General features: G+C 38.8%; 2 protein-coding genes across 2 annotated transcripts in view; both read right to left on the reverse strand.

The window, feature by feature from the left end:
• galnt17 (polypeptide N-acetylgalactosaminyltransferase 17) overlaps nucleotides 1-11,142 on the reverse strand; it is a 30,135-nt gene extending 18,993 nt beyond the window's left edge. The window contains exons 1-3 of the mRNA XM_023297915.3: nucleotides 10,416-11,142; nucleotides 9,939-10,296; nucleotides 7,464-7,647 (exon numbers count right to left, since the gene is read on the reverse strand). Of these exons, the coding sequence (XP_023153683.1) occupies nucleotides 7,464-7,647; nucleotides 9,939-10,179 (425 nt within the window). The 5' untranslated portion in view covers nucleotides 10,180-10,296; nucleotides 10,416-11,142. The remainder of the gene's footprint in view (nucleotides 1-7,463; nucleotides 7,648-9,938; nucleotides 10,297-10,415) is intronic.
• A 6,845-nt stretch (nucleotides 11,143-17,987) lies between these two features.
• Nucleotides 17,988-24,928, reverse strand: rhbdd1 (rhomboid domain containing 1). The gene is made up of 8 exons (XM_023297917.3): nucleotides 24,694-24,928; nucleotides 22,055-22,219; nucleotides 21,556-21,835; nucleotides 21,212-21,344; nucleotides 20,342-20,430; nucleotides 19,906-19,971; nucleotides 19,269-19,412; nucleotides 17,988-19,130 (listed from the first exon to the last, which is right to left on the reverse strand). Exons 2-8 carry the CDS (start codon nucleotides 22,205-22,207, stop codon nucleotides 19,024-19,026), a joined length of 972 nt encoding a protein of 323 aa, XP_023153685.1. The 5' UTR covers nucleotides 22,208-22,219; nucleotides 24,694-24,928; the 3' UTR covers nucleotides 17,988-19,023.
• Nucleotides 24,929-26,335: the final 1,407 nt, after the last annotated feature.

The raw sequence follows: 26,335 nt of genomic DNA on the forward strand, positions 1-26,335 counted from the left end.
AATGTAATGATTGAACAGCATGTGATAGCAGGAATCTGTCATTTATAACTTTGCTTTTTCATGTATAAGGTTGACTCTACCTGAAAATATAAATTTTAAACAGGAGTGATTAAATTATCTCCTCTGTTTATGTGGGATCAAATGAGATTGATCAGTTCATCTCCTGCAGTTATGTCTGCTGTTACATTTTCTTAATCGTTCACTGTTCTATCACTTTTGTCGGCCACCAAGGTCCATAACTTTAAACATTTTTTTTTCCCAGACTCTGTTTTACGTTAATCTGTGGCTTCCTTCTACCTTAGCTGCTAGCCGTTAGCCTAGTAATAGCCACTGCGAGAGAAGCTAACTTCCTGGTTTGTGTTTCTTGTTCACTTTTTGCTGCTTGAGAGACATTTCTGAGACCACAGAGTGACGACAGACAGAAACAGGAGGCTGATTAGACCTGAATTAGTGCATTTAATTTATCAATAATCAGTCGATGAAAATGCCACAAATCAGAAAAATGCATTAAATTGTCAACAATCATTTGACAGGCTAATAATTGGTATATCCCAAATGTACATAATGTAGTATTTAAGAGATACTACAGCGATTATGGCAATAAGAGTTAAAAACAGGACAAGTAGGGGCTTTTGCATCAGCATAACTACTAACAACAGTGTGTAGCAAATACAAAAATAGAAGATAGCAGCAAGAATGATTACAAATGTGTGGGTCTAAACGTCATTTTACAGTTAGAGCTTCACTGCTTGATCTAAATGTGACTGTCAGTACTGTCGTTTGTTATTACTTATCACATGCTATGCCGCACACACTAAAACTGACACATTATAAGCAAAAGCACCACATAAGTAATAAATCAGGAAAAACTGGCTTGAGCACATTAATGTAACACAACTGAGAGACCTTTCGAACTTCCCCACCACTTCTTCTTTGTACTATTTGATTTTCTTCGCTCCTCCTCGCTCATGTTTCACCACCACCTGCAGTGCGAAGGGACCTTCAGTCAAACTCCTCAGACTCCGGCTCACATGCTGCTGCTGAGCCTGAAGATATCACACCCCAACACGCCTCACATGCCACTTTGATCCCAGCAACATAAAAAGACCCCCCCCGCCCCCTCCCACCCTCCTCCGAGTGACAAATGAGAGCGCTGGATTCTGATCCCGCCACCCCAAAATACACACTCATGCAGCTGGTGGCGGGGACGGGCCGAGGGCTTTGTCATCATCAGTGACTTTCAAATGCAGGGTCTGCAACTCGTACACCAGCAGTGAAGGTCAGCGACGGACTTAAACAGGAATATGATGGAGAAAATCTGCAAGGTGGGGTCAGATGCAACAAACTGCAGAAAGCTAGTCGTATGTGCACGAGCTGAAGTTCATGGTTGTGCACATTTATCAGTGAGAACATGTTGTACCTGCTCACCAAACACTGCTGTATATACAGTACAGGACACTTTGTTGGAGCCGTGTGCCTATGAATGAGCATCTGTAGATCGATAGCAGCCTGTCAGAGCAACTTCATCAAACATGAGAGTAAGAGAAGAGAGTAGGTGAACCAAATACTTGATTCAAGCTTCTCACTGTGCAAATGTGTACTTGTACTCAGTTTTTTTGGTTTTACATATACAAGCCTTAAAATATCCATCTCTGTTTCTACCACGTCATTGGAGGTGAGTGGTGCCTTGAAACTAGAAAAATTGCTTTTCACTCATGTCAAGGAACTGGTGATTGAATTACAGCAAATAGTTTCACGGTAAGGTTTGGTGGGAAAGCCTCTGCTGTTTGAGGATGATCTCAAATAATCAAAACTGCATAAAGGATTCTGCTGAGAGAACAAATCTCTCAGTAACAACACAAACATGTTACAATAAATCTCAGGTAAATCTACAACAGCATGAATATGGCAGATAAAGAGAAGACCAGCCCGGCGGAGAGATGAGCTGCTTCTCTGGAACGGAATACTGCAAAGTGTCGGGTTATAATGTCGGCGCTGTACACCTGCATGAATCTGATTAGACACGACTAGTGCTCTGATTGGCACACAGCTGCGAATTATCCAGTTACTGTGAAGCATGAACGAAACAGCTGATGCCAATCAGATAATGCAAGTGCTACTTCAGCGCTCTGCCTGAGACGATTGCTCCAAGTGTATGCAAAATGCAAAAGCCCTGGCAAAATATGTGGGGAAAAAAAAAATCGCTCATTTTGGTTAATTTTCACATAAAAAGACGTGAATATCTGAGATAAATTTAAAAACACTGAGACATATATGAAGGTTACGGCTGTTCAATCTAAACAACACAAAAAACATGTAACTGTGACTAACAAACCTGTTTTGAGTGCTATTGCAATTAGCCTACACTGTTAAAACTAATTAAAATCAGTAATTTGGGGGATTTTTTACTCCTTATTTGAGAGACTTCTTGTCCATGTTTTTTGAAGTACATACAAATATCAATGAAATTACAAAAAATACACTAATGTCTAATCTAAAATAACATTAAAAACCTATAACTGTGAATACCAAACCCGTTTGTAGTATTTTATCAATTAGCCTACACTGTAAAAACATTCGTAATTTCTGATTTTTTTTTTTTTTTACTCAAATGCATGAAAATATCAATAAAATTACACTACCGTTCAAAAGTTTGGGGTCACCCAGATAATTCCATGTGTTCCATGAAAACTCACACTTTTATCCATGTGCTAACATAACTGCACAAGGGTTTTCTAATCATCAATGAGCCTTTCAACACCATTAGCTAACACAATGTAGCATTAGAACACAGGAGTGATGGTTGATGGAAATGTTCCTCTGTACCCCTATGGAGATATTCCATTAAAAATCAGCTGTTTCCAGCTACAATAGTCATTTACCACATTAACAATGTCTAGACTGGATTTATCATTCATTTCATGTTATCTTTATTGAAAAAAACTGCTTTTCTTTCAAAAATAAGGACATTTCTAAGTGACCTCAAAGTTTTGAAAGGTAGTGCACTTAAACTTGTAAACAAATGAGAACTCATTGGGCCTTAATAGTTTAGGATTGCTTGGCATTTCATAAATTATGAATTTCAAACTTATGACATTTCCAAAGCTGATTAATTCTCTGACTTTTTAAACCTTGTAACACTCAACCAACACGGGCTTACCTAAACAAACGGACTGAGGATCTCAAACGAAGCTAATTAATGACTACAAAGCAGGGGGAGGCTATAAAAAGATATCAAAGAGCTTCCCGGCTCACAATTTGCACTGTTCAAATGTCATAATGAAATGGGAGTTCAGCAGAACTGTGGAAGTCACAACGAGATCTGGAAGAAACCTCAGTAAAAAGTCAAAGGAAATGCAAAACTTCCATGTGACTGCAAAGGAGCTGCAGGAAGATTTACAGGAATGATGGTGTTCCTCAGATAGAAATACCCATCTCATCACTACAATCAGCTTTTGAAGTGCACAAGGCAACATTTGGATATTGCAGCAAGCAGATGATGCTCAAATTGCTCTCTCCAAACTGTATTTTTTGAGAAAAAAGGGGCAGCATTTGATGAAAAGAAAACCTTGCCTACCCTTAAGAATGAGGGTGAAAATATTCTGCTTTATGGTGGTTTGGTGCAGATGGAATAAAGAATGAAAATCCATCAACAGTCTCTCTCCACTTGCAGTCTCTAGATCAGTCATCTTCACTATATTTTTTAATAAAAGCCGCACTGGGAGGACAAAGCCAAAATTGAAACCACTTTTAACCACACAAAAACAAAAGCCACCATTCAGCTTATCTGCCTACTTGTTTCTTATCCAGCAACATTCACCTTTATGCCACAAATACAGTCCTAATTGAAAACAGGTTTACCTTAATAATGGACTGACTGGGAGGCGGTGTTGTGCCAAAAAGTGATCATCTGCAAAACACTGCTCACCATCTGTAGGAGCAAATTATCTTTACCTGCTCTGTGCTCTAAATTCTAACCAGTCCAGCTTCTTTTTCAGGTTCAAATCATCTTAAAAAGGATCTGTTTTACTCATAATGCAGTTTTCTACTCGTCAAAAAGTGACTGCAAGCTTCTACATTGTGACTTAAATGTTATTAATAGCCTAAATATAGGAAACAATGCTGCAGTGTTGCCTATAAACATTATAACTGTCAGTCCTGATCTTGTTTGGTCCCATTATTGTGTTATAAAAATAATTTAAACTTCACAGACACATTTTTGTTGATACCAGAGACCTTAAGTCATTTATATTTGTACATTTTAACTATTTGATCCAGATAAAAGCAGCTCAAGACGTTTAGAAACACTTATAATCACTTTTTGGCACGAGTTTCCTCATGTTATATATTATTGATTCATTCACTGGTTGAATTTTATGCTGAGATTTAGAATTTACGCCACAGGAGCGGATTCATTTGCATTAATATCTGGATCAGTGGAGGGTTTTTCTTATTTTTTCTTGTTTAGTTCATTGTCCTAGCTTTCGTTTTTTGCTCGGAACATGTGCTTTCTGCCGCTGAGCTCCTCTGCAGCGTCTTCAGGTTGATTTTCGGTTTCTGCAGCTTCGAGTCAATTTTCTTCATCTGTTTCTTTGTTTTAATCCATCTGGTTTTTATCTTTGGTTCGATAGAGATCGATCTATTTTTATGATCAGTTCACATCACGCTAACTAGTTTGAGCTGCAGCATTAGTCAAACTTTTGCAGCGGCACGCAGGTGTGCAGGGTTGCCAGATTGGCAACAGTTAAGCCTCTTTACCAAAGTTAGTTAATTTCAGTTAAAGCCCAAGTTTTACGTGAAAAGGCTACATGTTTACATTGTAGAACATTGCATATACATAGCATATAATTTTTAATCACCCCAAATTATCGAGCACATTATACATTTATTTACCAGTCCAACAGCACCATCAACACTGTGGCGCTGCAGAAAGACGCCAGAACTGGCAACCAGGAAGGTACTGACGTTTTGAACAGGTTCTAACAGTTTCATATTTGCCCTCCACACTGCCACCTTGTGTATGAACAGCAAGCATATTTTGATCATTTTAGCCCGGTAGCCTAGACTGTAAAATAAAGAAAGAAAGAAAGAAATACATTTTCAAAAATTTGTAATTTTATGGATTTTTTCTTTCTTTATTGATTGTTTTTGCTTTTTAAGTCAGATTTTCTGTTCCTATTTTTGGAAATACACAAAAGTAGCAATGAAATTGCAAAAATACACTGAATTTGTATGTCTAATGTAAAATACCATTAAAAATCTGTAACTGTACAGAAACTCGTTTGAGTGTTATAGCAATAGAGCTACATCATGAAAAAAAAACTGTAGTTTTATGTCATTTTAACTTAGACATTTTACTGATTTTATGTCCATATTTTTTAAATACACCAAAATATGAATAAACCATGTAAATAGATTGTGAATTTACACATGTAATATAGTTAATAAGTTAACACCCATTTTTTCAAATGCAGTCACAAATCTATTGTAATTTTACTTTTTTCATTTAAATTCATTAAAAATTTCATTTAAAATTCAAGTTTAACACAGTCTTTTTTCTAAAATTAGGCACAACTAACAACAATTAACAGAAAAAGAAGTAAGAGTTCTGTGATTTTACAGAGATTTGTTTGTTAAATGAGGGACATCTTATAATTAACTGCATGTTTTCACAACAAAAATATTGAATGTGCTTTCATCTGTATAATTTATAGACACTGATACACAAAATAATACTATATATTGTTCTTTATTTGTATTCTTCATTATTCTTCATTAAATGCCAAAAAGCCAAAGTTATACCCACGATCTCATCTGAAATTAAAGCACTCTCCTATTTTCCATTATTTTACAGAATGTTTTTTGGCATCCTGTTGTCTGAATATTACTGTTTTAATGCATTGTATGTATATTAGCTGCATTATTATTTAATTATGAGCTGCCATGTGAGCCATCGATTAGAATTTGGCAACTAGCGCCATGAAAAACACTGCTCTAAATGAACAAACAGGTGGAGATAATAAAAGCTGTTAAATGATGAGGATGCACAGCTGCACATACAGTTTCTGGTCTGGCCTACTTCTCAGAAATGATTTATGACTTGATGTCGCTCTTCAGCACCTATTGATCGGGCAGCAAATCACCAAAGATAGCTAAGCTATCATTTAGTCACTGCCTTATTTTGTGAAAGATGAAAATAAGGGCAACATGAATGCATGATATGGCCCAACTTCAATTGCCTGTTCCCTTTTAAACTTCTTAAAACAAGCTTAATTTTCAAAATAAAATGCTGAAAATGCCCCCTAAAAACCAACTGTCCCGTCAACTGCAGTAAATTGTTGTCAGCTGATTTATTTGCTATATCCTAAAGTTAGGCAAAAGCAGATTTAGATCCATATGTCAATTGAGTGACACTGAAAAGATGCTTTCTACAAGTCACAATCCAAACTTCAAAATACACTATTTAAGAAAAGAAACACAAGTTAAAGCGACTCTCACTGTGTCCTGGTTATAAATGTCACAGAAGAGCTGAAAGAGATTTTAAACATACCGAGAAAAAGACAACCTATAGGATTTAAAGTGAGAATGGATGAAAATCTGCTAAAATCTGCAAAAAAACACAAAAAACACTTGCTAGCTGTGATATCTGCCCAAGAACTTGACTTTCACCGACTTTTGAACATGCCAGAGCACTAGCATGTGCACAATGGTTCATTTTTGGGGTGGCATTTACACTACCGTTCAAAAGTTTGGGGTCACCCAGACAATTTCATGTTTTCTATAAAACTCACACTTTCATTCATGTGTTAACATAACTGCACAAAGGTTTTCTAATCATCAATGAGCCTTTCAACACCATTAGCTAACACAATGTAGCATTAGAACACAGGAGTGATGGTTGCTGGAAATGTTCCTCTGTACCTCTATGGAGATATTCCATTAAAAATCAGCTGTTTCCAGCTACAATAGTCATTTACCACATTAACAATGTCTAGACTGCATTTCTGATTCATCTAACGTTATCTTCATCGGGAAAAAAATGCTTTTCTTTCAAAAATGAGGACATTCCTAAGTGACCCCAAACTTTTGACCGGTAGTGTACATATTTCCGCTTAAAAAAGTCAACAAAATGCATAGTTTGCCCAGACTTTTATATTCAACTCAATGCTTTGTTTAAAAAATACAGTTTTGGTTGTGATATTTTTCAGTAGAAAGTGCTCCAATTAAAACTGTCCACAGTGAGGTCTACATTATCCACAAAAACAGGGGCACTGTTTATGAAAAAAGAAGCTGCTGCTGAATTATTTACATGTAGTATTTTTAATGCTGTTAGAAAAGTTCATCCATTGCCATTTTACTGGGCTGGAAGCAGAAATCTAAGCAATGGATTTCCCCAAACCACAAGCAATAGGAAATGTGTTCATGTAATTCAAGTGAAGTTTCTCCATTTGACGTGCACTCACTTGCTGGGCCGGTGGTCCGGTATAATCCGATCCAGAGAGATCCTGTCGCTGAGGTAGGCATTGTAGCCGTACTTCTCCCTCAGGTATTTAGCATCGCTCTCCTCGGCCGGCGACAGCGTGGCAGGGAGGCCGCCTTTACCGCGACCCCCGAAGCCCTCGATCAGGCCCAGAGATTTGGACAGACCTGGGCAAAGCAAACAGGAGAAGATTACACGTCAGGATCCTTTAGTCTGAGCTGAGTCACCCTCCTCTCGGTTAATGTGCTCTGAGGCCAGCAGCTGATAGTTTGCTTCGCCGTCACAAACTCGCAGGAATATGTAGACAGTGGCTGTCAGAGCAGGTGAAGCTCTCAGCCGGATTCAGATTATAACAAGTGACGTAAGTGGTGGCACAGATTCAAACAGAATAGCCTCAACGCGGGGATGTGGAAAATATGGTGAAGCCAGGGTTACTGGAGTGAGGGTGTATTCAGCTGCAAGATGCCAGTGAACATTCAAGGTTTCCACTGTTGCAAATTAGGGATAAAATAAGACTGTTGTCAGTGTGACCGGCTGTGTTTGTGGGTGCCACAGTGATTAAATCGGCTGTCCTTCAAAGTGATGAGCTGCGTTGGCAAACATCCTGCGTCCTGAAGGCACCGAATCCCTGAAAGCTCCTTCTCTGTAGTCAACCCTGACCTCTAACCTCAGCAGTGGAAGAAAGACATCGTCCCTCCAGGGATTAAGGAAGTACAATTTTAGGATTTCTTTGCACTGCTGCACTGGGAAACCACCACATCATCCATTTAAACCCAAATTTGACACTTAGGTTGGCATTTATAATGAAATGTATCACTGGAAAATAATTAAGAATTAACTGTTGAGCTCTGCGACCTTCCTTAAATATTGTTAGTAGTTTGAGACGTTAAGGTCAGTTAAGTAGATTTAGATTTTCTAGCAGAGTGCACAATCTCATCTAGCATGCAGGAATTGGCTCCTTAATACAACAGACAATATCAAGGGCAATGTTAAGAGCATTTACTCATCACTCTTTAACATTTCTATACCAGGGAAAGTCAATGAAAAATTACACAGGATCACTGAAAAATCTATTTTTCCTGCCTGAAGTTGCAAAAAAATGGTAAATATGGCTTAAAATTGTACTTGTTCTTGTACACAAGAACAAATTAGAATACTCACAGCATGCTATCTCCATAAATAAAGCAAAAACACCCACAGGATGGACTTATCATTAAAGCTCCTGTATGCATAATAGAGCAATGTTTTTGGTTTATAGTCAGCTCTACAAGAAACAGTTGTACGTTATATTTTAATGGCCATCCTGGTGATGTAAAGGGGTATTTTTGATGTAGTTTTACCTCTGATGTTTATTAGGTTGCTTCTTTTTGGACTCATGACTTTAACATTTCTATATCAGGGAAAGTCAATGAAAAGTCAGAGAAGTTCACTAAAAATCAATATTTGTTGCCTGGAGTTGCAAGAAATGGTCAATATGGCTTAAAATTGTACTTCTGAACTGTACACAAGCTTTAGCATGCACTGTTGAACCTATAAAAGAACAAATCAGCATGAAATCACTATAAATAAAGCAAAACACCTATAGGATGGGATTATCATTAAAGCTGCATAATGTTTCTGATTTATAGTCTGTTCTATAAAAACAGTTGTGTTTAAGTTGTACAGTACATTTTAACAGATGTGAAGGGGCATATTTAATGGAGATTCATCTCTGATAGTTTTTATGTTGTTTTTTTCACTCATTATTCTTCAACATTTCTATATCAGGGGAAGTCAATGAAAAGCCAAACTCGATCATTAAAAATCTATAATTGCTGCCTCAATGTGCCTTAAAATTGTACTTTTGAACAGACAAACTGTAATCTCACGGTTAAGTCCTTTATTTCCTCATTACTCTCTAATATTTCTATATCAGGAACAGTCAATGAAAAATCAGACTAGATCAAAAAAATCTTTAATTATTGCCTCAATATGACTTAAAATTGTACTTTTGAATAGGACACAAGTTTTAATCTAACTGTTAAGTCCTTTTTAGAAACTCATTATTCTTTAAAATGTCTATATCAGGGGAAGTCAATGAAAAATTAGGCAGGATTGCACAAAAAAAAAGTTATAATTGCTGCTTTAAAATGGTTCTTTTGAACCATGCTAGAGCTTTAATTTCACTGTTAAGCCGTTTTATTTACTCTAACATTTCTATATCAGGGAAAATCAATGAAAAGTCAGACTGAATGACTACAACAATCCTTAATTGCTACTTGAAGTTGCAAGAAATGTTCAATATGCCTTAAAATTGTACTTTTGAACCACTCACGTGCTTTAATCTCACTGTCAAGCCTTTTATTCTTACTGTAACATTTCTATGTCTGGGTAAGTCGATGTAAATCCAGTGTTCTGCAGGCTAAATGTAAATCAGATTGACATGCCACTCCGGTTTGGATGACACCCGTCTCTTTACCGTTTAACTGCCGGTACACCACGTCCTCCAGCGAGCTGAGCCTCTTGAGCAGCACCTCGTGGCTGATGCTGGGCCCCTGCGCCGTCCCGTTGCCCCGGGGCCTCTTCCCGTCAGCCGGAGCCTCCGGACCGACGGCTTGGACGCTGCGCGTGTTGCACTTGGCCCAGAAAGTCATGAAGCCGGCCACGGCGAGCACGTTGAGCACCAGGAGGACCCTCCATCTCCGGAACACAAAAGCCATTAAAAAGTCGCCGGTGTCCGGGCTCCGGGCGCTGAGGGGGGCGGCGGGGGGCGGCACAGGAGAAGCCGGGGACGTGTCGCAGATTCAGGGCTGCCTCGGCTGGCGATGCGCGGAAAGCTGCGGAGGATAATTCACAACATGGGCAGACCTTTACACAGAAGCAGTGAAACCCACAGACATATTCCTGCAATCCCGAGGCAGTGCACTGATTTCTGCCCCCGAATCTGCCCTCTTACCATTTGACACAGGGGTTACTTTAGGTTGCATCCCCGTTCTGAGCAAATTTGGGGCGCCTGGCCATCGGCTTTCATCCGCGTCCCCTCCGCTTCTCCTCGGCTGCCTTTAAGAATCATGCACGGGAGATGTAAGACAAAGACTCCAGCATATGTTGAGCTTGAGGAACAGATAAATAATTTAACAGCGAGGAGAATATCAAGTGTGTCTTTTTTCCCTCCTTTGCGCCTTAACACAAGTCGGCAGTGATGCGACTGAAGGGAGCTGCTGCGCGTAAAATACAAAAAATAAAAATAAAAAGAGAGAGAGAGAGAGAGAAATCCTCGCAGATGCTCAGGGAAAACCTGGTCAAGCCTCCCAGCTTCTTGTCTGCTCGCACATCGTCTTCCAGCGGTAATCAGAGTGAGATGCAGCTGAGGAGGCTCGGATGATGAGCTGATGATGAGAGCTGCAGCATCCTCTGAAGGTACCGAGGCTCCGGAAACGCAGCGGCAGAATCAGCAGAAGAACCGCGTCCTTATTCCCCGCTTGTCTTCACGTGTTCCTCCATTCAGTTAGCTGCATACCAGCGTTTTCCTGTTATTCTCTACGCCCTTCTTGTTTGTTGCGCCGCGTTATTTCCTCTGATTCTGCCTATATACGCGCTCAGTCCCTTACAGGGAGTCGATCCGGCGACGTTTCACTTCGCAGCAGCAGCAGCAGCAGCAGCAGCAGCAGCAGGTCAGGGCCAGTAGATGTGGATGGAAGGTGGGTGGGGTGTCTGCTCACTGCCACCCAATTATCCACAATTACACAACATTTAATGGATTACAGAGGCGTGTTTCTTGGTACCAGCAGGGGTGACAACTATTTTTTAAAAAGATAATTTCACCATAAGTCTACATTTCTACACAGAAATCTCATAAATCAGAACTAGTGTCCCATTTCTGCACTGAATAATATTAAATTCTCTCAGGCGGTGTTCCTCCTCACAGGGGGAAAGTTTGAGAACACCTGACCAGTGTTTTCTCTTTTTTTTCCTTAGGGGAGAATCTTACTTGTTCAAAAGAAGCAACAAAATCCGAGTAGCTGATTACTGATTTTACATAAAAACAACATTTAAGCATGCAAAATCGCACAATATGCATTGATTTTGCATATTTTTTGCAAAAGAATTCGTGTTTAAGTGTTGATGCATTAAGGTGCAACTCAAATACAATGTCATGCTGTTTAATTTCAGCTTTAGCAATGCAAAATGTTAAATTATATGTTCTTTATTCATTAATAATATGCTCCTCTGCAAAGCAACTAGCATGTTATTTGACAAAAAAAAATCTATAATGGCTGCCTAAAGTTGCAAGAAATGGTCAATATAACTCAATATTATACTTTTGTGCCATAAAAAAGTTGGAATCTCTCCGTTAATCAGCAATTCACAGCATGCCGTCCCTATAAATAAAGCAAAAACAGTCACAGGATTGGTTTATCAGTAAAGCTCTTACATGCATAATAAAGCAATGTTTTTGTTTTATAGTGAGTTCTATAGGACGCAGTTGTATTTTAGTTTTTACAGTATATTTTAAGAGCCATCCTGGTCTCCTCGGTAATATGAGGGTGCATATTTAATGTAGCTTTAGCTCAGTTTTATAGCTGGTAAACTGATAAATGTGTTTTTGCAAAAAGTTTCAGTCTTAAATAGGCAAATAGAGTTTTATTCCCAAGTGTCAGTTAATGGAAAATGTGTTTATCCACCTGAATTTTAGATAGTTTAACATCTTCATTTAACTACACCTCACGCTGCACCACTTTTAGTTGCAGATGCCTGACTTTTACATGTACAGCGGAGAGAGAGGCACATTGTGGTAGTATGGGTATACTGTGGAACTAATGCGGTGAAACACTTTATAGTACTTCATTTCACAGCATTAAAATGTGTGAGTTTGTGCAGAAATGGGTCACCCAGATAGCTGGTATGAATCAAGGAGCTCGGTAACTTTGCAGCTTACTGAGAGACATGCCAACTCTGATCTGCAGGCAACCCACGAGGAAAGAGACAGTCGGAGTGTATGCGCTCGAAAGAGAGGAAGACGGAGGGGAAAAGAGGTATAGTGAGATCAAAACCGGCGCTAGATTGTGTGAGACGAATCAAGAGACAAACAGAAAGAAACATCAAGGGAGGGAGAAGACAGAGAGCATCAGTGAGACGCACACAAGGAGGCAGAGATACGAGGGGAAAAAGGGAAAAGAGTTTTAGAGGAGGTGGGAGGAGAGCGCAGACACTGGGGAGGAATCAAAATTCAAAGGGAGGAAAATTCCTAAAGCAGTAGAGAGAGACACGCTGAGATGCAGGAGAGAACAAAAGAGAGAAATGTAAGAGGGAGAGATTGTGTGACAGCAGCACAGAAGACAACTGGGTGAAAACCAAGTGTAAGAGTAGATTTGACTTGATATTTGTTGAAGGGGTGAACGTGATAGTCTCAACTCAAGTGTTCTTGTCAACCCCTGAAGTTGTTGAAGAGAAGCTAGTCAAGTGGTGGACAATTCGAGCCCAAAGTAGGCGAGTTGAACTAAAAACCACCTCTGGAAAACAAGGGAAAAACTCCAAGGCTGGCTGTGCTCTGGGGATGGAATCAGTTCAATGTTTCTGTGTGTCTGTCAGTCTTTGTGCTTGCTTTAACTATCTTCATGTACATAGCTGCTCCTACAGCGCAGTTTAACTGAGGTTATATAACACAGACGGGCTGAAAGAGAAATCTAACACTGAACAGGTGCTGGTTTTAACAAAAACATGGAATCTGCAAGGTTCAGTTTTATATTTGGAGAGGTTGCAAAAACACTTCAACACTTAAAATTCCTAACATGTATGCACTTATTAGAGCTATGTTTAGCCGTTCGCAGTATATTGGTATCAATGGATACATTACAATAATAAAGGTTTTATGTGTTAATGTTTAAATGGATCTTATTGAGGAAGAAGTATGTCATTATTTGATTCTTAGGCAATAATTACATAAACAGCACTTAAATATTACATCAGGACATGCAGTAAATATATGCATCTGGTCTTTTTATTATCATTTACTGATTTTTTTTTCATATTGAATTAAGGGTCTAAACACAAATGTGAGTCTTCATAAGGCAGTATAGATTCTCCTACTGTGTAACCATTTAAACTGAAATAAGACTGGTAGCATTTCTACTTGCTAATCTGAACAGCTCCTGAATTAAAACAATGAGCCTTGTTCTAGTCAAGGTTTCTTCCCGTTAAAAGGGAGGTTATTCTTGCCACTGTTGCCCTGGGGCTTGCTCTGGGGGTTCAGGCATATGGGTTCTGTAAAGTATCTTGAGACAATCTGTGCTATATCAAAAATTTGAATTGAATTATGATTTAAATTGGTCTTTTTAAGTATTATGAAGGAAAAATTACTCTCTTTCCCCTCATTGAGGCACTTCCTTGTATGGTAGTTGTTAGTTGCAGATCCTATGAGTCACCTCATATCATGCTATACTGTAGGTTGACCCTTGTTCCTATTCTGCTCATCCCAAACTGAGGCTGTAAGCATGTTAGGTTCTCTCTGTACTTGATATGGCCCTGAGAAAGGCAGATGCTGTGAATACACATGCTGTACTAAAAACATGACTTGGTTATGACTAGATATTTTCTAGTTGACATTCTTGAGCAGTCAAGTTGTCTACAAATCCTTGAATGGGGTGGATAAGATTGTCTGAGTGACTGCTGAAAGAAAAGCATGTTGTTTCTAAATAAAACAGTACATAAATACATTTTATAAATAGCTGTAAATAATATTGCATCATTATCTAAAACAACAAGATGGATTATTTGTTGTTTTTGCCTTTGGTTTATAGCACAAAATAAGATACATACAGTATTTACAACCTTGAGCCAACTAGATATTTAGGTCGACTTGTGATAGATAAAATTAACATTTTATTTGATTAGCATTTCAGATCTGGATCTTTGTGGAGGACACAAAATGCAAACATAGGATCACAGTGAACACAGTAGAAGAATAGTTAACTCTATGTGGAGCGTTTTATTCTCAAAGACACCCCAAAAATAAAAACAACAGTGTACATAATTATGATACATCCTCATGAGGATTTCATATCGTTTGCTAAATGGTGCTGACAATCATCCTTCAACTATATCACTGCCTTTTTGTCACATTTTTTCACGGTGTGTTACCTTTTGAAACAAAATATATTGATCATTTTTCCATCTTAGAAGTTTTTTTTTTACTTTCTTTGTCAATGTGTCAACTATTTACTGTGGGCTCTTTCAGTCATGCACTTCTTTCCATTAATCTGCAATGTAGAAAATAATATACAGTATGAACCCTGAATGAATAGTTGTGTCTTAATGGTTGGAATGCAGTTTTTAGAACCCATCAGGTCTGAATATTGTAGATTATTGTGCACCGTCTTCCTTGGAAACCATTGATCAAAACAAGGTGAAGGTTATATTTCAACAGCATTTCAATATGTTGGCTTTGTGTCTGAATGAGCACCTTGTTCACTGTTACGTAAAAGTTGTGACGGCAATCATACTAGGTTAGACCTAGCAACGTTAACTGATAATTTACGACACAAGTCCAAATTACAAGAATATAAACATGAAGTGGCCTGTGTGTGAATGGTGTCACTTCAATAGACTGATGAATCCAGCAATTTTGCATATACTCTGTCTAAAAAAGGCTTCAGTAAAGAGACTGTTAATTTTGGCTACATTTTTAAAAAAAAAAAAACGATTTAGGAGAGAAAACCCATTCATGATTCTTTGACTTTACTCTTATTTTGCTTGATTTGACCCCCCTCTCACAACTGTGCGTGTTTGATAAGGTTTGTTTGGTCATTCTGGCTGATTAGAGCAGATTAATGACTACAAATGGCTGCCTGGATGTGCAGCAGGTTCTCTGATTGTAAAAAAGGAAGGTCCATTACTCTCCTCCACTGTGGGGCAGGAAAGACGTGGGAGAGTCAGAGAACAAAGTCAGTGCAATAATAGTGGGAGGGTGATGGTGGGCTGGGAGAGGTGGTGGTGAAGGGGGGGGATTTCACAAGATTATCCTATAAATAGTGTGGCGAGTTTCTTTAGTCATCAGCCCCAGTATGGAACTCTGGCACATGAGTGATATAACTGTTCTAAAAATTAGCCCTGGGCTTATACCTCTGCACAAGTTAATACCATTCTCCACGAGACTTTATGAGTTGCTGAGCAGGATTTGAGCATGATGAAGTTAATCACTGCACTGGGGGAGGAGGGGGGAGTGATCCCAAAGTCAGCCTGTGTCTTTTTCAATAAGCTTGTTTCATTTATGCAACGGCACATTTGCTGGTCCTGTGGGAGTCTATTGTGATCTCTGCTGGCTTCGGCGAACGCAAAGACAAACTGACCTTCACGTTGGATTGACTGGAGTGTTTTTTTCTTTCTATGGGATCAGAGTGTGTATGCAGCATGTGGTAGTAGGATGGCACTTCTCAGCTAAGCTCAGCCAGAGAGCTGAAGGGTATTTTAGCTCAGTCACTGCCTAGTGTTTAGACCACCTACATGTCTGTCTGTAATAGTGTCACTGTGCTAAAGGAAGACGTTCCAGTCAAACATCTTAATATTTCGTGGACTCTTCTTGCTGTACAATTCTTCACAAAATTATATTTTATTCTCCTTAACAGTGGATCACTTTGTATTTTCTTCATCAAAAAGAATCAATTACTAGATCTAGCTCCTATCAAAAGAGCTCGAATGTGAATCCTTTGGTTCATCAGTAACTCTATTTAGGGGCTGACCGATATGGGGTTTTTAGGGTTGATGCCGATTATTGGTGCTGAAGAAAGACCGATATTTGGAACCGATACACATTAACTGTGATGTTTTAACAGCATGTTACAGCAGAGAACCTGTCATTCATAACTAGGCTTCTTCATTAATAAGGTTGACTATAACTAAATATGTAAAATAGAAACAGAAGTGATTAAATTAGGATGTTCTTCTCTGTTTATTTGGGATCGACTGAGATTAATTAAACTCGACATGTCAGACAGCATTTTCCAAAACCATCATCACAACACCAAATGCGGGAATTACTTTTGGATGAATTGTGTTCCATCTCCAGCCATCTGTTGGTATGTGCATTAGGAATTGATCAATATTGGGTTTTAATGACTGTCGATCCTGAATATTGGTAATCAAGAAAGCCCGATAACCGATATTTGGAACTGCTATACATTACTCGTAATGTTTAAACAGCATGTGATATATAAGGGTGACTATAACTGAATGTGTAAAATAGAAATATGAGTGATTAAATTAGGACGTTCTCCTCTGTCTATATGGGATTGACTGGGATTGATCAGTTTGTTGTTCTTCTCTATTTTCCAAATCTTTCACTGTTCTATCACTTTTACTTCCCGCTAAGGTCCAGATCTTAAAGCATTATTAATTATTGTTTTCCAGACTTTGCTTCAGGCTAATCTGTGGCTGCATTCTAACTTAGCTGCTAGCCGTTAGCATAGCATTAGCCACTGTGAGAGAAGATAATTTCCTGGTTTGAGGATGGAGTGAGGAGGTTGCATCAGACTTGGAGTAGGGCATTTATCAATAATTTGTCAATAAAAATACAGATAATCGGTAGAAAAATGCCAAATATTGGCGACAATTATCGGCAAGCCGATAATTAGTCTAACCCTAACTTCCTTACCAATCTAAATAGTCAACTGAGCTCGGCCTCCATGTGTAAACCAGAATAGAAGCCTTTCTCAGATATCGCCAATGCAATGGTGGTGGAGCTCTTCACAGAACCAATCAGCTGAATCTGTTCACGGACAAAGTGTGATGTGAGATGATGAACTGACGCAGAACTTTCCGACACGCAGACACGGAAAAAGACGTAGAAACCGCCAACATGCCACCAACTGCCTTTAATGTGAACTCGTGCTACAGACAGGCGAGACTGTGATGGCAGCATCTGCTAGCGCTGTGCATGTGTCATCCTTGTCTTCATGCTGTCAGGCCCTCCGTCACTCTGCAGCCTCCCTCATTCATGTTCTGCCAGGCCCCAGTGCTCCACTCAGCTCCCACGCTCCCCTCAGCAGTACGCAAAAATCAAACTATGCAAACACGTCTGATTTCAAAATAGCTACACATCCACCTACTGTGACTGTGAGTCTGGATATTTAACACCCGACCTTTTCACCCCGTCTTTTACCCGAGATGACACGCCAGAGAACAGGACTTGGATACAGAACACATCTAAAGCGACATGGTTTTAGACCCATGTGGGGTGATGTGAGGCTCGTCGGGTTTCTCGGCTCTAATTTAAGCTGTCCCACTTCCCATCAGGCCTCGGGGCTTTAGGGGAATCAGAGGCAGCAATGGACCTCTGCGACATGCAACTTTGCTTAAATCCAGCGACACTCTAGTTTGGTGACCTTCTATGAGGTTATATTATGGAATTACATTTGTTTAAAAATATTTTTTAATGGTTTTCAAAAAAAAAATACATAATATGGAACACACAATGGATCACTGGTCTGCAGGGATTATTGCAATTCGAAAACAGGAACGTGAGCAATACTCATGTGCTTAAAAAGAACATTTATTACAGATTACCAGGCATATTGGGGCTATATGAAAACAGATGTTTACCTTTTGATGTAGCGCATTCATCACCCATAGTAACAGGAGAGTATAAAAATATAGTCATGTTTTGGTAATCTAAAAAGGCTAATCTTACAAAAAAAAAAAACAAAAAAAAAAGAATGAGTCAGGATGTCATGTGGGTGTTGCTGGTGTATTTTTGCTGAACCTGCTTTGAAAATACCGGCCGGTTCAGATTTAACATCTCGGAGGGTGGGGGGGTGGTGAGGAATTTAATTTTCATCCTTTAAAATTTTAATTCCAGCTTTATTTCCCCAGTTTTTCTCTCAATATTGAATTTTGAAGTTGAGTAAATGAAGTACAGGCCTGTTGAGATTAGAAGCCCTCCTTGCTTCCATGTTAGCTTCAGTATCAAGCTGTTTCAAATAGAGTATTTTCCAATCACATCCCTTCATAGCTTTTTGAATTTAAGGGTAAATTTAAGGGATAATGATTCTCAAATGACTCTTCAATGTAACATCTCTTTTACTACATTTCGTATTAAGTGTTCAGTGCTGTTTAAACAAAACTTTTGAAATCTCCATCAATCCACCAGGTTTGACAGGTCTAAATATAGCAGTGTTCGACCAATATTTGGTATTTCTCAGATTCATGTATAGATTTTAAACATTAAACAGCATTTAAAGTACTATGATGGCTACTAACTACTTCACAATTTATATTCCGTTGGAACTTTGCCCATAAATCCCATATGAGCAATTGCAAAGACAACTTCAGCATCGATACATACATTGTACCCTTCACATTAGACTTTTCACAGCATACCAGCTAAAGCTCAGGGGCACGTTAACAAAGAGAACCACACAGTGAAAGAGCTCTAAAATGTGTGAGGCTGTGGTTAAACCTTGTCATTTAGAACGCTCCTCATCAGTCTGTGGAAGCAGAGTTTGGACCAGACTTTCTGCGTCTTGTCAACAAAGCATTTGTCTTCTCTTCTGCTGCTGCTGTCTGGCAGCTCAGCTGTCGAACCTCCTCAGTCTTCTCCATCTGATTTCCTCTGCTGTGTCCTCATCAGAGAGGTTGAAACCATACGGAGGAGGAGCTCCTCTCTGGTTGGTTTGTCCTGCAAAACAAAATATTATTAGCTGCATGGTCCTTTTGTTTGAGTTTTATCTAGGGTCTTTAAATTGGAAAGGTTTCTTAAACTCAGAGTGACCCCAGTCAGCTTCCATTTATCAAAACGCTCTGTTTGCGGTCTTACCTCTGTCATTCAGACTGTTTCTGATGGCTGCTTCTAACTGCTCTTCTTCTGTCAGTCCACCTGTATATGGTGCTGTATGATCTGTTGTGTAATGTGGTGCATACTGATGGTTTCCTGCATATCCTCCACCAGTACCACGGTAGCCTGCACACACACACACACACACACACACACACACACACAAACACACACAAACACACACAACATTAAGGCTGGGATACTCTATATTCTTCTTATTGTCTACTAAAGCCAAGAAAATACCAAAAACAACAATATCTTCTCTAAAAACATTTTTCTGTTCTGATTTCCCATCTGTGGCACACAATCAGAAATAGTGCATTTGTTGTTGACTATTTTCAGCTATGAATTATTACAAATTTAGTGCCCCAGTGAGTGTTTACAGCTGCAGCACTGTGTTTGTGTTCATGATAATGAAAGAACATTTCACTCAGCACTACAGAGCGGCTCACTGATGTGTTGTGTGCTCGCTTCAGGCCACAGACAATAGATTCATCATCATTTCATTAACTGAGAGACAGAACTCAGGTGCTGCACAAAGTCCTGTACTGCAGTTAAACAATTAATTAGAGTCAGGAAAAGCTTTTATATAAAGTAACTTTCATTGAAAGGTTGATACCTGAAGATCCTGAGGAGTTGTAGTATGAAGCGGGCCGTGAGTAAGAGCCATTCGATGTCACAAACTCTGGTGAAAATATATACAAACAGGCACTGTCAGTACAAACAGTGCTTAAGTTGTTTCTTTTAAGTTGTACATGGATTAATACTATGGTACACAAACCTGCCTCATGCTGTCAACATATAAACATATGCACAAATTACCACTTAACCAACATGAATTAATAGTTACTGAGACTGAGAGATGCTGTGAAGCCAGTAAATGACCTAAGTCACATCTAATTCCCAAAACATTGCATTTGTCACTTTTTATAGCTTCAGGAAAACACTATTTCTTTAAGTAAAACTTGAATCTTTAGAGCTCTTAAAACAGACAGGGTGCTTTTACTGGATTACAAGGACATGCAGTCAATAAGGCAACACACATGAACCCAGACCTGCACATTTCTTCATGATGGGCTTCAGTGGTCCAGTGGTGTAGAGCAGACCGACCAGGATACCTGCCAGGTGACCAACGAAAGATGTCCTGAAGAGGAAGAGCCACAGATTAACTCAATGAAACACTGCCATCTGGTGGACACTTTCACTCATAGCATCAAACCACATATCATGTCTAACTGTACCGAGTGCAAATCCGTGGGGGAAAGTAGGGGTGAAAAGTTTACTGAAGTTTAAGGATGTGTCAGAACTAAATAAAAGGATGGTCACTGGTGGGAAAGTTGCATTTCCAGTGTTGGTTCTGCACCTACAGCAGTATCAGGTATCAATATATCCTTGAAAAAGCAGTATTTCTGTAACCTGATGTTCTAGCAAACTCCAAATGAGATCAGTTTGCTCCAGAGGTATGTCAATGCTTCTTTTTTATGCTGATGAATTACTGTAGTCCCTATCATGAGCTGTTTCCTAAAGAAAATGAAGGAATTTTTCTTAGTTTTTTTCACATTACCTTTCAAATTTGACCTGACTTTCTGGTCTATAAATCCACTAATGCTGGAGGGGCTGTCTACAAAACAAAACTCCTTTAATGACTAATTGTAATTTCTCTTTCTTCAACTGTTGAAATTAGCTTCCTTTGCCCTCACCTGCATTCTCTGTAGCTGTGTGTCGAGAGGTGATTTGTTTTTCTACAATATTCTTTCTAGTGTAGTGTACAACAAAATGAAGGAACTGGTCCTTTAAATATGAGTTATCCCACTCAAAAACTCAAGCAACACCCATGGCGAAGAAGATACCCTCTACGGTATAAGTGAGTATTTAATCCAGAATCCTGGTGAATTTCTAACATGGATCTTTGATTAGTAACTCACCCAGGTGCTGTTATGTGGATTAGGATTAGCTCCACCCAGCTAGCATAGTGATTAGGTACGGGGAAACCATACACATAGGTCACACCTCCAGGATGATAATGGTTATTGAGCACCTTCAAAGCAAATAGAACACCTAGAAACAGCCATAATACAAAGATCGATGAAGAAACATCAGCACTTTTGGAAAAAGAGTCAAAGAAAGATTGGTTGGGCATGTGGTGTGAGGAGATACTACCATTTTTTAAAATTTTTATTCCACATTGCATCAGGAGAATTTCAGTAGTCCAGCCTTCAGGACCAATTATACTACACGTTCTATTAGTAATTTGAAGTATAGTTTATACCTGAGAAGCCAACAGCACAGGCCATGCTGTAGGACTGGTCCTGGGTCAGCTCTGTAAGTACCGCCTCCAGCACCAGATAGACCAATCCGGTGAGCAGAGAGAAGACTGACAGCAGGTAGATGAACCAGGCTCCTCCCAGCCGGCGCTCCAGCTTGGTTCCTTTCCAGAGGAAGGACACCATGTTGAAGTACAGATGCCAGTCGTCCGCATGATGGAGTGGAGAAAGAAGAAGTCGACGCCAGTCTTTAAACCAGTACGCCTGCTGGACACTCACACAAGCCTGGGGATTGGATAGGTAGCAGTTTTCAGGTTTTATCATCAACATTTACTACAATTAAAAAAAGAGCCAAACTTTTTCACATTTGATAAATTGGGAGCTGCAAATATTTGTCAAAAATTATTTCAAACCTGCAGCACTATTTTAAATGTCACTTTGTTTGTATACATTTTTGAAACTGTCAAAACTGTGTGTGATATTAATGCTGTATTAGAGAATTACCCTCATCAATGGAGCAGCGGGGAACAGGAAAAGGTAAACATTGAGCCCCAGAACAGCCAGAGTGACCGGAGGGATGTTGTTCAGTCCCACCTGAAACACCTGAGAGGCCAGGAGCATCAGGCCCAGGTGGGATCCCCTCTGTCGGTTTCTCATAATGACAAAATCCTACACAGAAACAACCATGATAAGATAATCCTTTATTATTCCCCACTTCACGGGAAATTTCCCGTGTTACAGCAGCAAAAATCTTTCATATGTACAATAAGATAATAATTGTAATAACAATAATATATACAATATATACAAGAATGAAGGACGAAAAATGAATAAATAGAGTATCACTACACTATAAACAAATTACATCAGCAAAAAGTGGCTTGTGGAATAACTGTAAAAGTGCAGAAAATGCCAGCAGTGCAAGGAATTGCTGTGCAGATTTTACCATGGTTTAAGACGATATGATATAGTCCAGTTTATGTTAACATCAGCCAGTGATGCTGATGTTGTACAGTCTTACAACAGATGGAATGAATGGCCTGCAATGAGATTAATTTTCAACCATTTCTGTTTTACCACAATATTCTGATCACTGGAGGAGCCCCACTTTTTTATTAGAACAGAGATTTCATGGTTGTAGTTTTGAATCTGAGTCTTCTAATTTATAAATCTTCTTGATGTCCATTTGTTGTTTTGACATAATAATGTATTTAGTGGTTTACTCTCATTGTTTTACACTCTGCATACCTTGACTCCTCTATTCCCCATGACTGCGTCTGGCCTTCAGTAAGGAATGTATATGATGAGGATACAGAGAGCATGAATGGCACAGCTTGCAGAGGGAACTTAGAACTGTGACTCAGCAATTTTACAGAGCAGCAGAGAGTTTTCTCAGAAGAATCAGACCCATTTTTCCATCGCTAAGCATGAACATTAAATCAACTTTCACTTTGCTTTGAAATAAACCAAGCATTTCTATGACCATCACAAAAAGAAAAAAAGAAAACAAAGACAAAGACACTCTCACTTTACAGCACTGTCATTAACTTCCTCATGCATTTCATCTTAGAGAATTTGTATTAGCTTTCTATTTGTTCATTATCCACCTTTACCCTGACAGATAAACCACAGCTTCCTTCTCACCATTACTGAATTTAAACTGTTTACCATTCAAAAGTTCATGTTGTTTTTTTTTGTTTAATTTTATTTTTGATTAATTCTATCTGTTTCTGACCCTGAGTAATTTCTTTGTGAATTTTTTTAGTAGCTGTATACAGTGTAAATACATTTCCTTATAAATTTTGGTCTCTTGTGTTTCCTTTGCTGCAGTGAACAGAGATCACTTCAATCGGTAAGAGCCCCATTTCAAATTAAAAATATAGCATTGCTAGATATATAACCTTTGAAAAAGCTATATGCATAAAAAATGCGTTAAAATTGACATCCAAAATCAGAGTGTCCAAACTTCAGTATATGAGCTTCTGTCAGATGTGACGGCTTGTTTAAAATGAATTACTAACCGACTCTCTGGAATCACAGATGTTATGTCTGAGACAGTATTTCTAAATTATTTTTAATTTAGGAGATCAAGCCTTTACAGTAGCAGCTCAAATCAAATATTCCTCCTCTGTTTGCATTTTTAATTAATGTTTTCATCACTTTTGATTGCTCTTAATCATTTTAACATTTCAGTTTTTTAAATAATATTTATTTTAGCTTACAAATTGATCTTACAAGTTGCCATTTTTGCTTTACTTTATTTTAGCATTTTGTTCTAGTATATTCCATCCATCCATCCATTATCTATACACCGCTTAATCCTCATTAGGGTCGCGGGGGGGGCTGGAGCCTATCCCAGCTGACTCGGGCGAAGTAGTATATTCCACATTACAAAATAATTTTTAAGTCCTTTCTTACTTTTGCACATTATTTTGTTGCTGCTTGACTCATAAAATGTGCAGCTTTTTGGTCAACTCAGAATGTTTTCGACATGCTATATAAACAAATCTGACTTATCTGAAAAGTCTATTGCGCACACACAAATTCTACAACTTCAAAAAGATTTTTCAGACTCTGCTTACAATTTAAGTAAGAAAAAATAATACAAGAAGAGACTGACGAAACAAGAGAGTGCTTGTCCTGGTTTGTCCATACTTAGTAGTAACATTACAACCACATGTGCCAGCAAATGCTAGTAAAAATCACCACAGCTGCTGTTATGGTGTCCTGAATGTTGCAGCAGCTTCAGGAATACACTGATTAATCTGTCTGCTGTTCAGGTAATGTGGCAGTTTTCCATTAAGGTGTATAATCACAGCCAATAAACACAGACACTACAGTTTACACACAGGCTTTACTAAGTTTAAAATCAGATATAACCCAAACCTAAAGTCATTTAGGCATCCTAAAGTGACCAGAAAAGAAGAAATACTCATTACTATCAGAGAGGTGTCTTTACTAAATGTTATTCCAGACGAGCAGTTAGTTTCTGTAAATTAGCAACTCAATAAAAGGCTGCAAGTAGATTTAACATCATCGCGATACTAAGACAACAAAGCCTATTTTCTTTGTAAAACATAAAATGTTACATTTAGCCAATAAAATCCTCAGAAGTACAAACATATCCGCATGACTTAACTTACTGTGAGTCCAGTCGGTTGCTGGGAAGCTCTTCCTGGTTCCGGCTAATGCTAATGCTAACCTCAAAGTTAATTTGAGTGTCTAACCAGGTAAAGAAGCTTCAGAAGAGTTTAAGGTTCACGGACAAATTCAAGTTGTACTTATACTCCTCTTAGTGAGACGTCAGTAGTGTGTATTACTTGGTGTTTCATCATTTCTAGTAGCTTCCAGTAACGTCTCTGAAAAAGCTGGCATCCCGGAAGTGTCTTGTGTCACGTGATAATAACAAACCGACGTGTACTAGCGCAGGCGCAGTAAGGAGCTTGGTGTTGGCGCTCACCTGCAGTTTCCGGTTTGTCTCTGAGTTTCTCCTCGCTGTCTTGCTTTTCTCTGCAGTTTTCCACAGTGATGGCTGATCGAGGCTTTGTTGAAGCTTCGACACTTCATTCAAAACATGGTTCATTACTCGAGGCCTCAATGACACACAGTGCTCGAGTAGGACATCTAGTGGTCAATAATATGAAGTGCAATCAAGACGTGGTCGTTGGTTCATGGATTGTTTTGGATTTGATTCGCCATGCACACATTCCTGTTTGACTACACTAGATGATTGTATGGGTTGTAGTGGACACAGAAATAATATTACTAGTAATAATAATGACAATAACTATTGAAGAGCACGTTTCTTATTTCCCATGTTTGTCTGCATCCCTATATACTCTTTGCTTATATTCTGTGTTATGAAACATTTAAACGGTGCTGCTACATTCATGAGATGCTCTACAAATACAGACTGATGTCATTTTCACATGGGGCTGGTGCAAATAAAGATTTTATGGATTATTATGGATTTTGGCAAAGTATGTCTTGGGGTTTATTGGTAAAGAGGTCAGTAAAGAGGGTGTGCTTATGTAACTGGTTATGAGGTTTTATTGAGAAATAATTTATCAACAGTTTTGGGACCACTGTTCCCTCTAAGCTGCGTGCGATACTTTTTTTTTTTTTTTGCGCATTTATCATCTATTTTTTTGCCATTTTCGAGTTTTTTTTGAGTCTCGACTCGATCGTTTTTCTCAGGAGGTTGGACTTTAGCCTTTGTGCTGGAGGGTTGAACCCTCAGTTCCAAGACTTTCAAAGCCTCCAGACCTCCCGAGTCCTCAGGACCTGAGCTTTCACACAGTCTGAGGGCTGAAATTTTCTAAGTCCCACAGTAGTTCTCTGTTAGATTGAACTTCCAGACAGTCCAAGGACTGATATCTTCTAAGTTCCTGAGTACTTCTCTGTTAGTTTGAACCTTCACACAGTCTGAGGACTGAAATCTTAAAAGTTCTTGAGTAGTTCTCTGTTAGTTTGAACCTTCAGACAGTCTGTTAATGTTTCGATTAAATCTTTAAGGTTTTTCTTTTTAAATGTTTTACCACCTTTTAATGTTTAATTTTCTTTTTAAATCCTTCATTGTATTTTCAGTGTAATTCCTATTTGAACTTTTATTGTCTTTAAGATATAATTTTCTAATTAAACATTTAATTTTTTAATTAAATGTTTTGTCTTTTTTGGCCTTTTATTGGATAGGTGTAGTGAGAGACAGACAGGAAACGGGGGAGAAGAGTCGGGAAAAGACTTTCAGCAAAGGGCCACTAGCGGGACTCGAACCCGGGACGCTGC

Source organism: Amphiprion ocellaris, chromosome 7 (genome assembly GCF_022539595.1).
Source record: "Amphiprion ocellaris isolate individual 3 ecotype Okinawa chromosome 7, ASM2253959v1, whole genome shotgun sequence".
Taxonomy (NCBI): Eukaryota; Metazoa; Chordata; class Actinopteri; family Pomacentridae; genus Amphiprion; species Amphiprion ocellaris.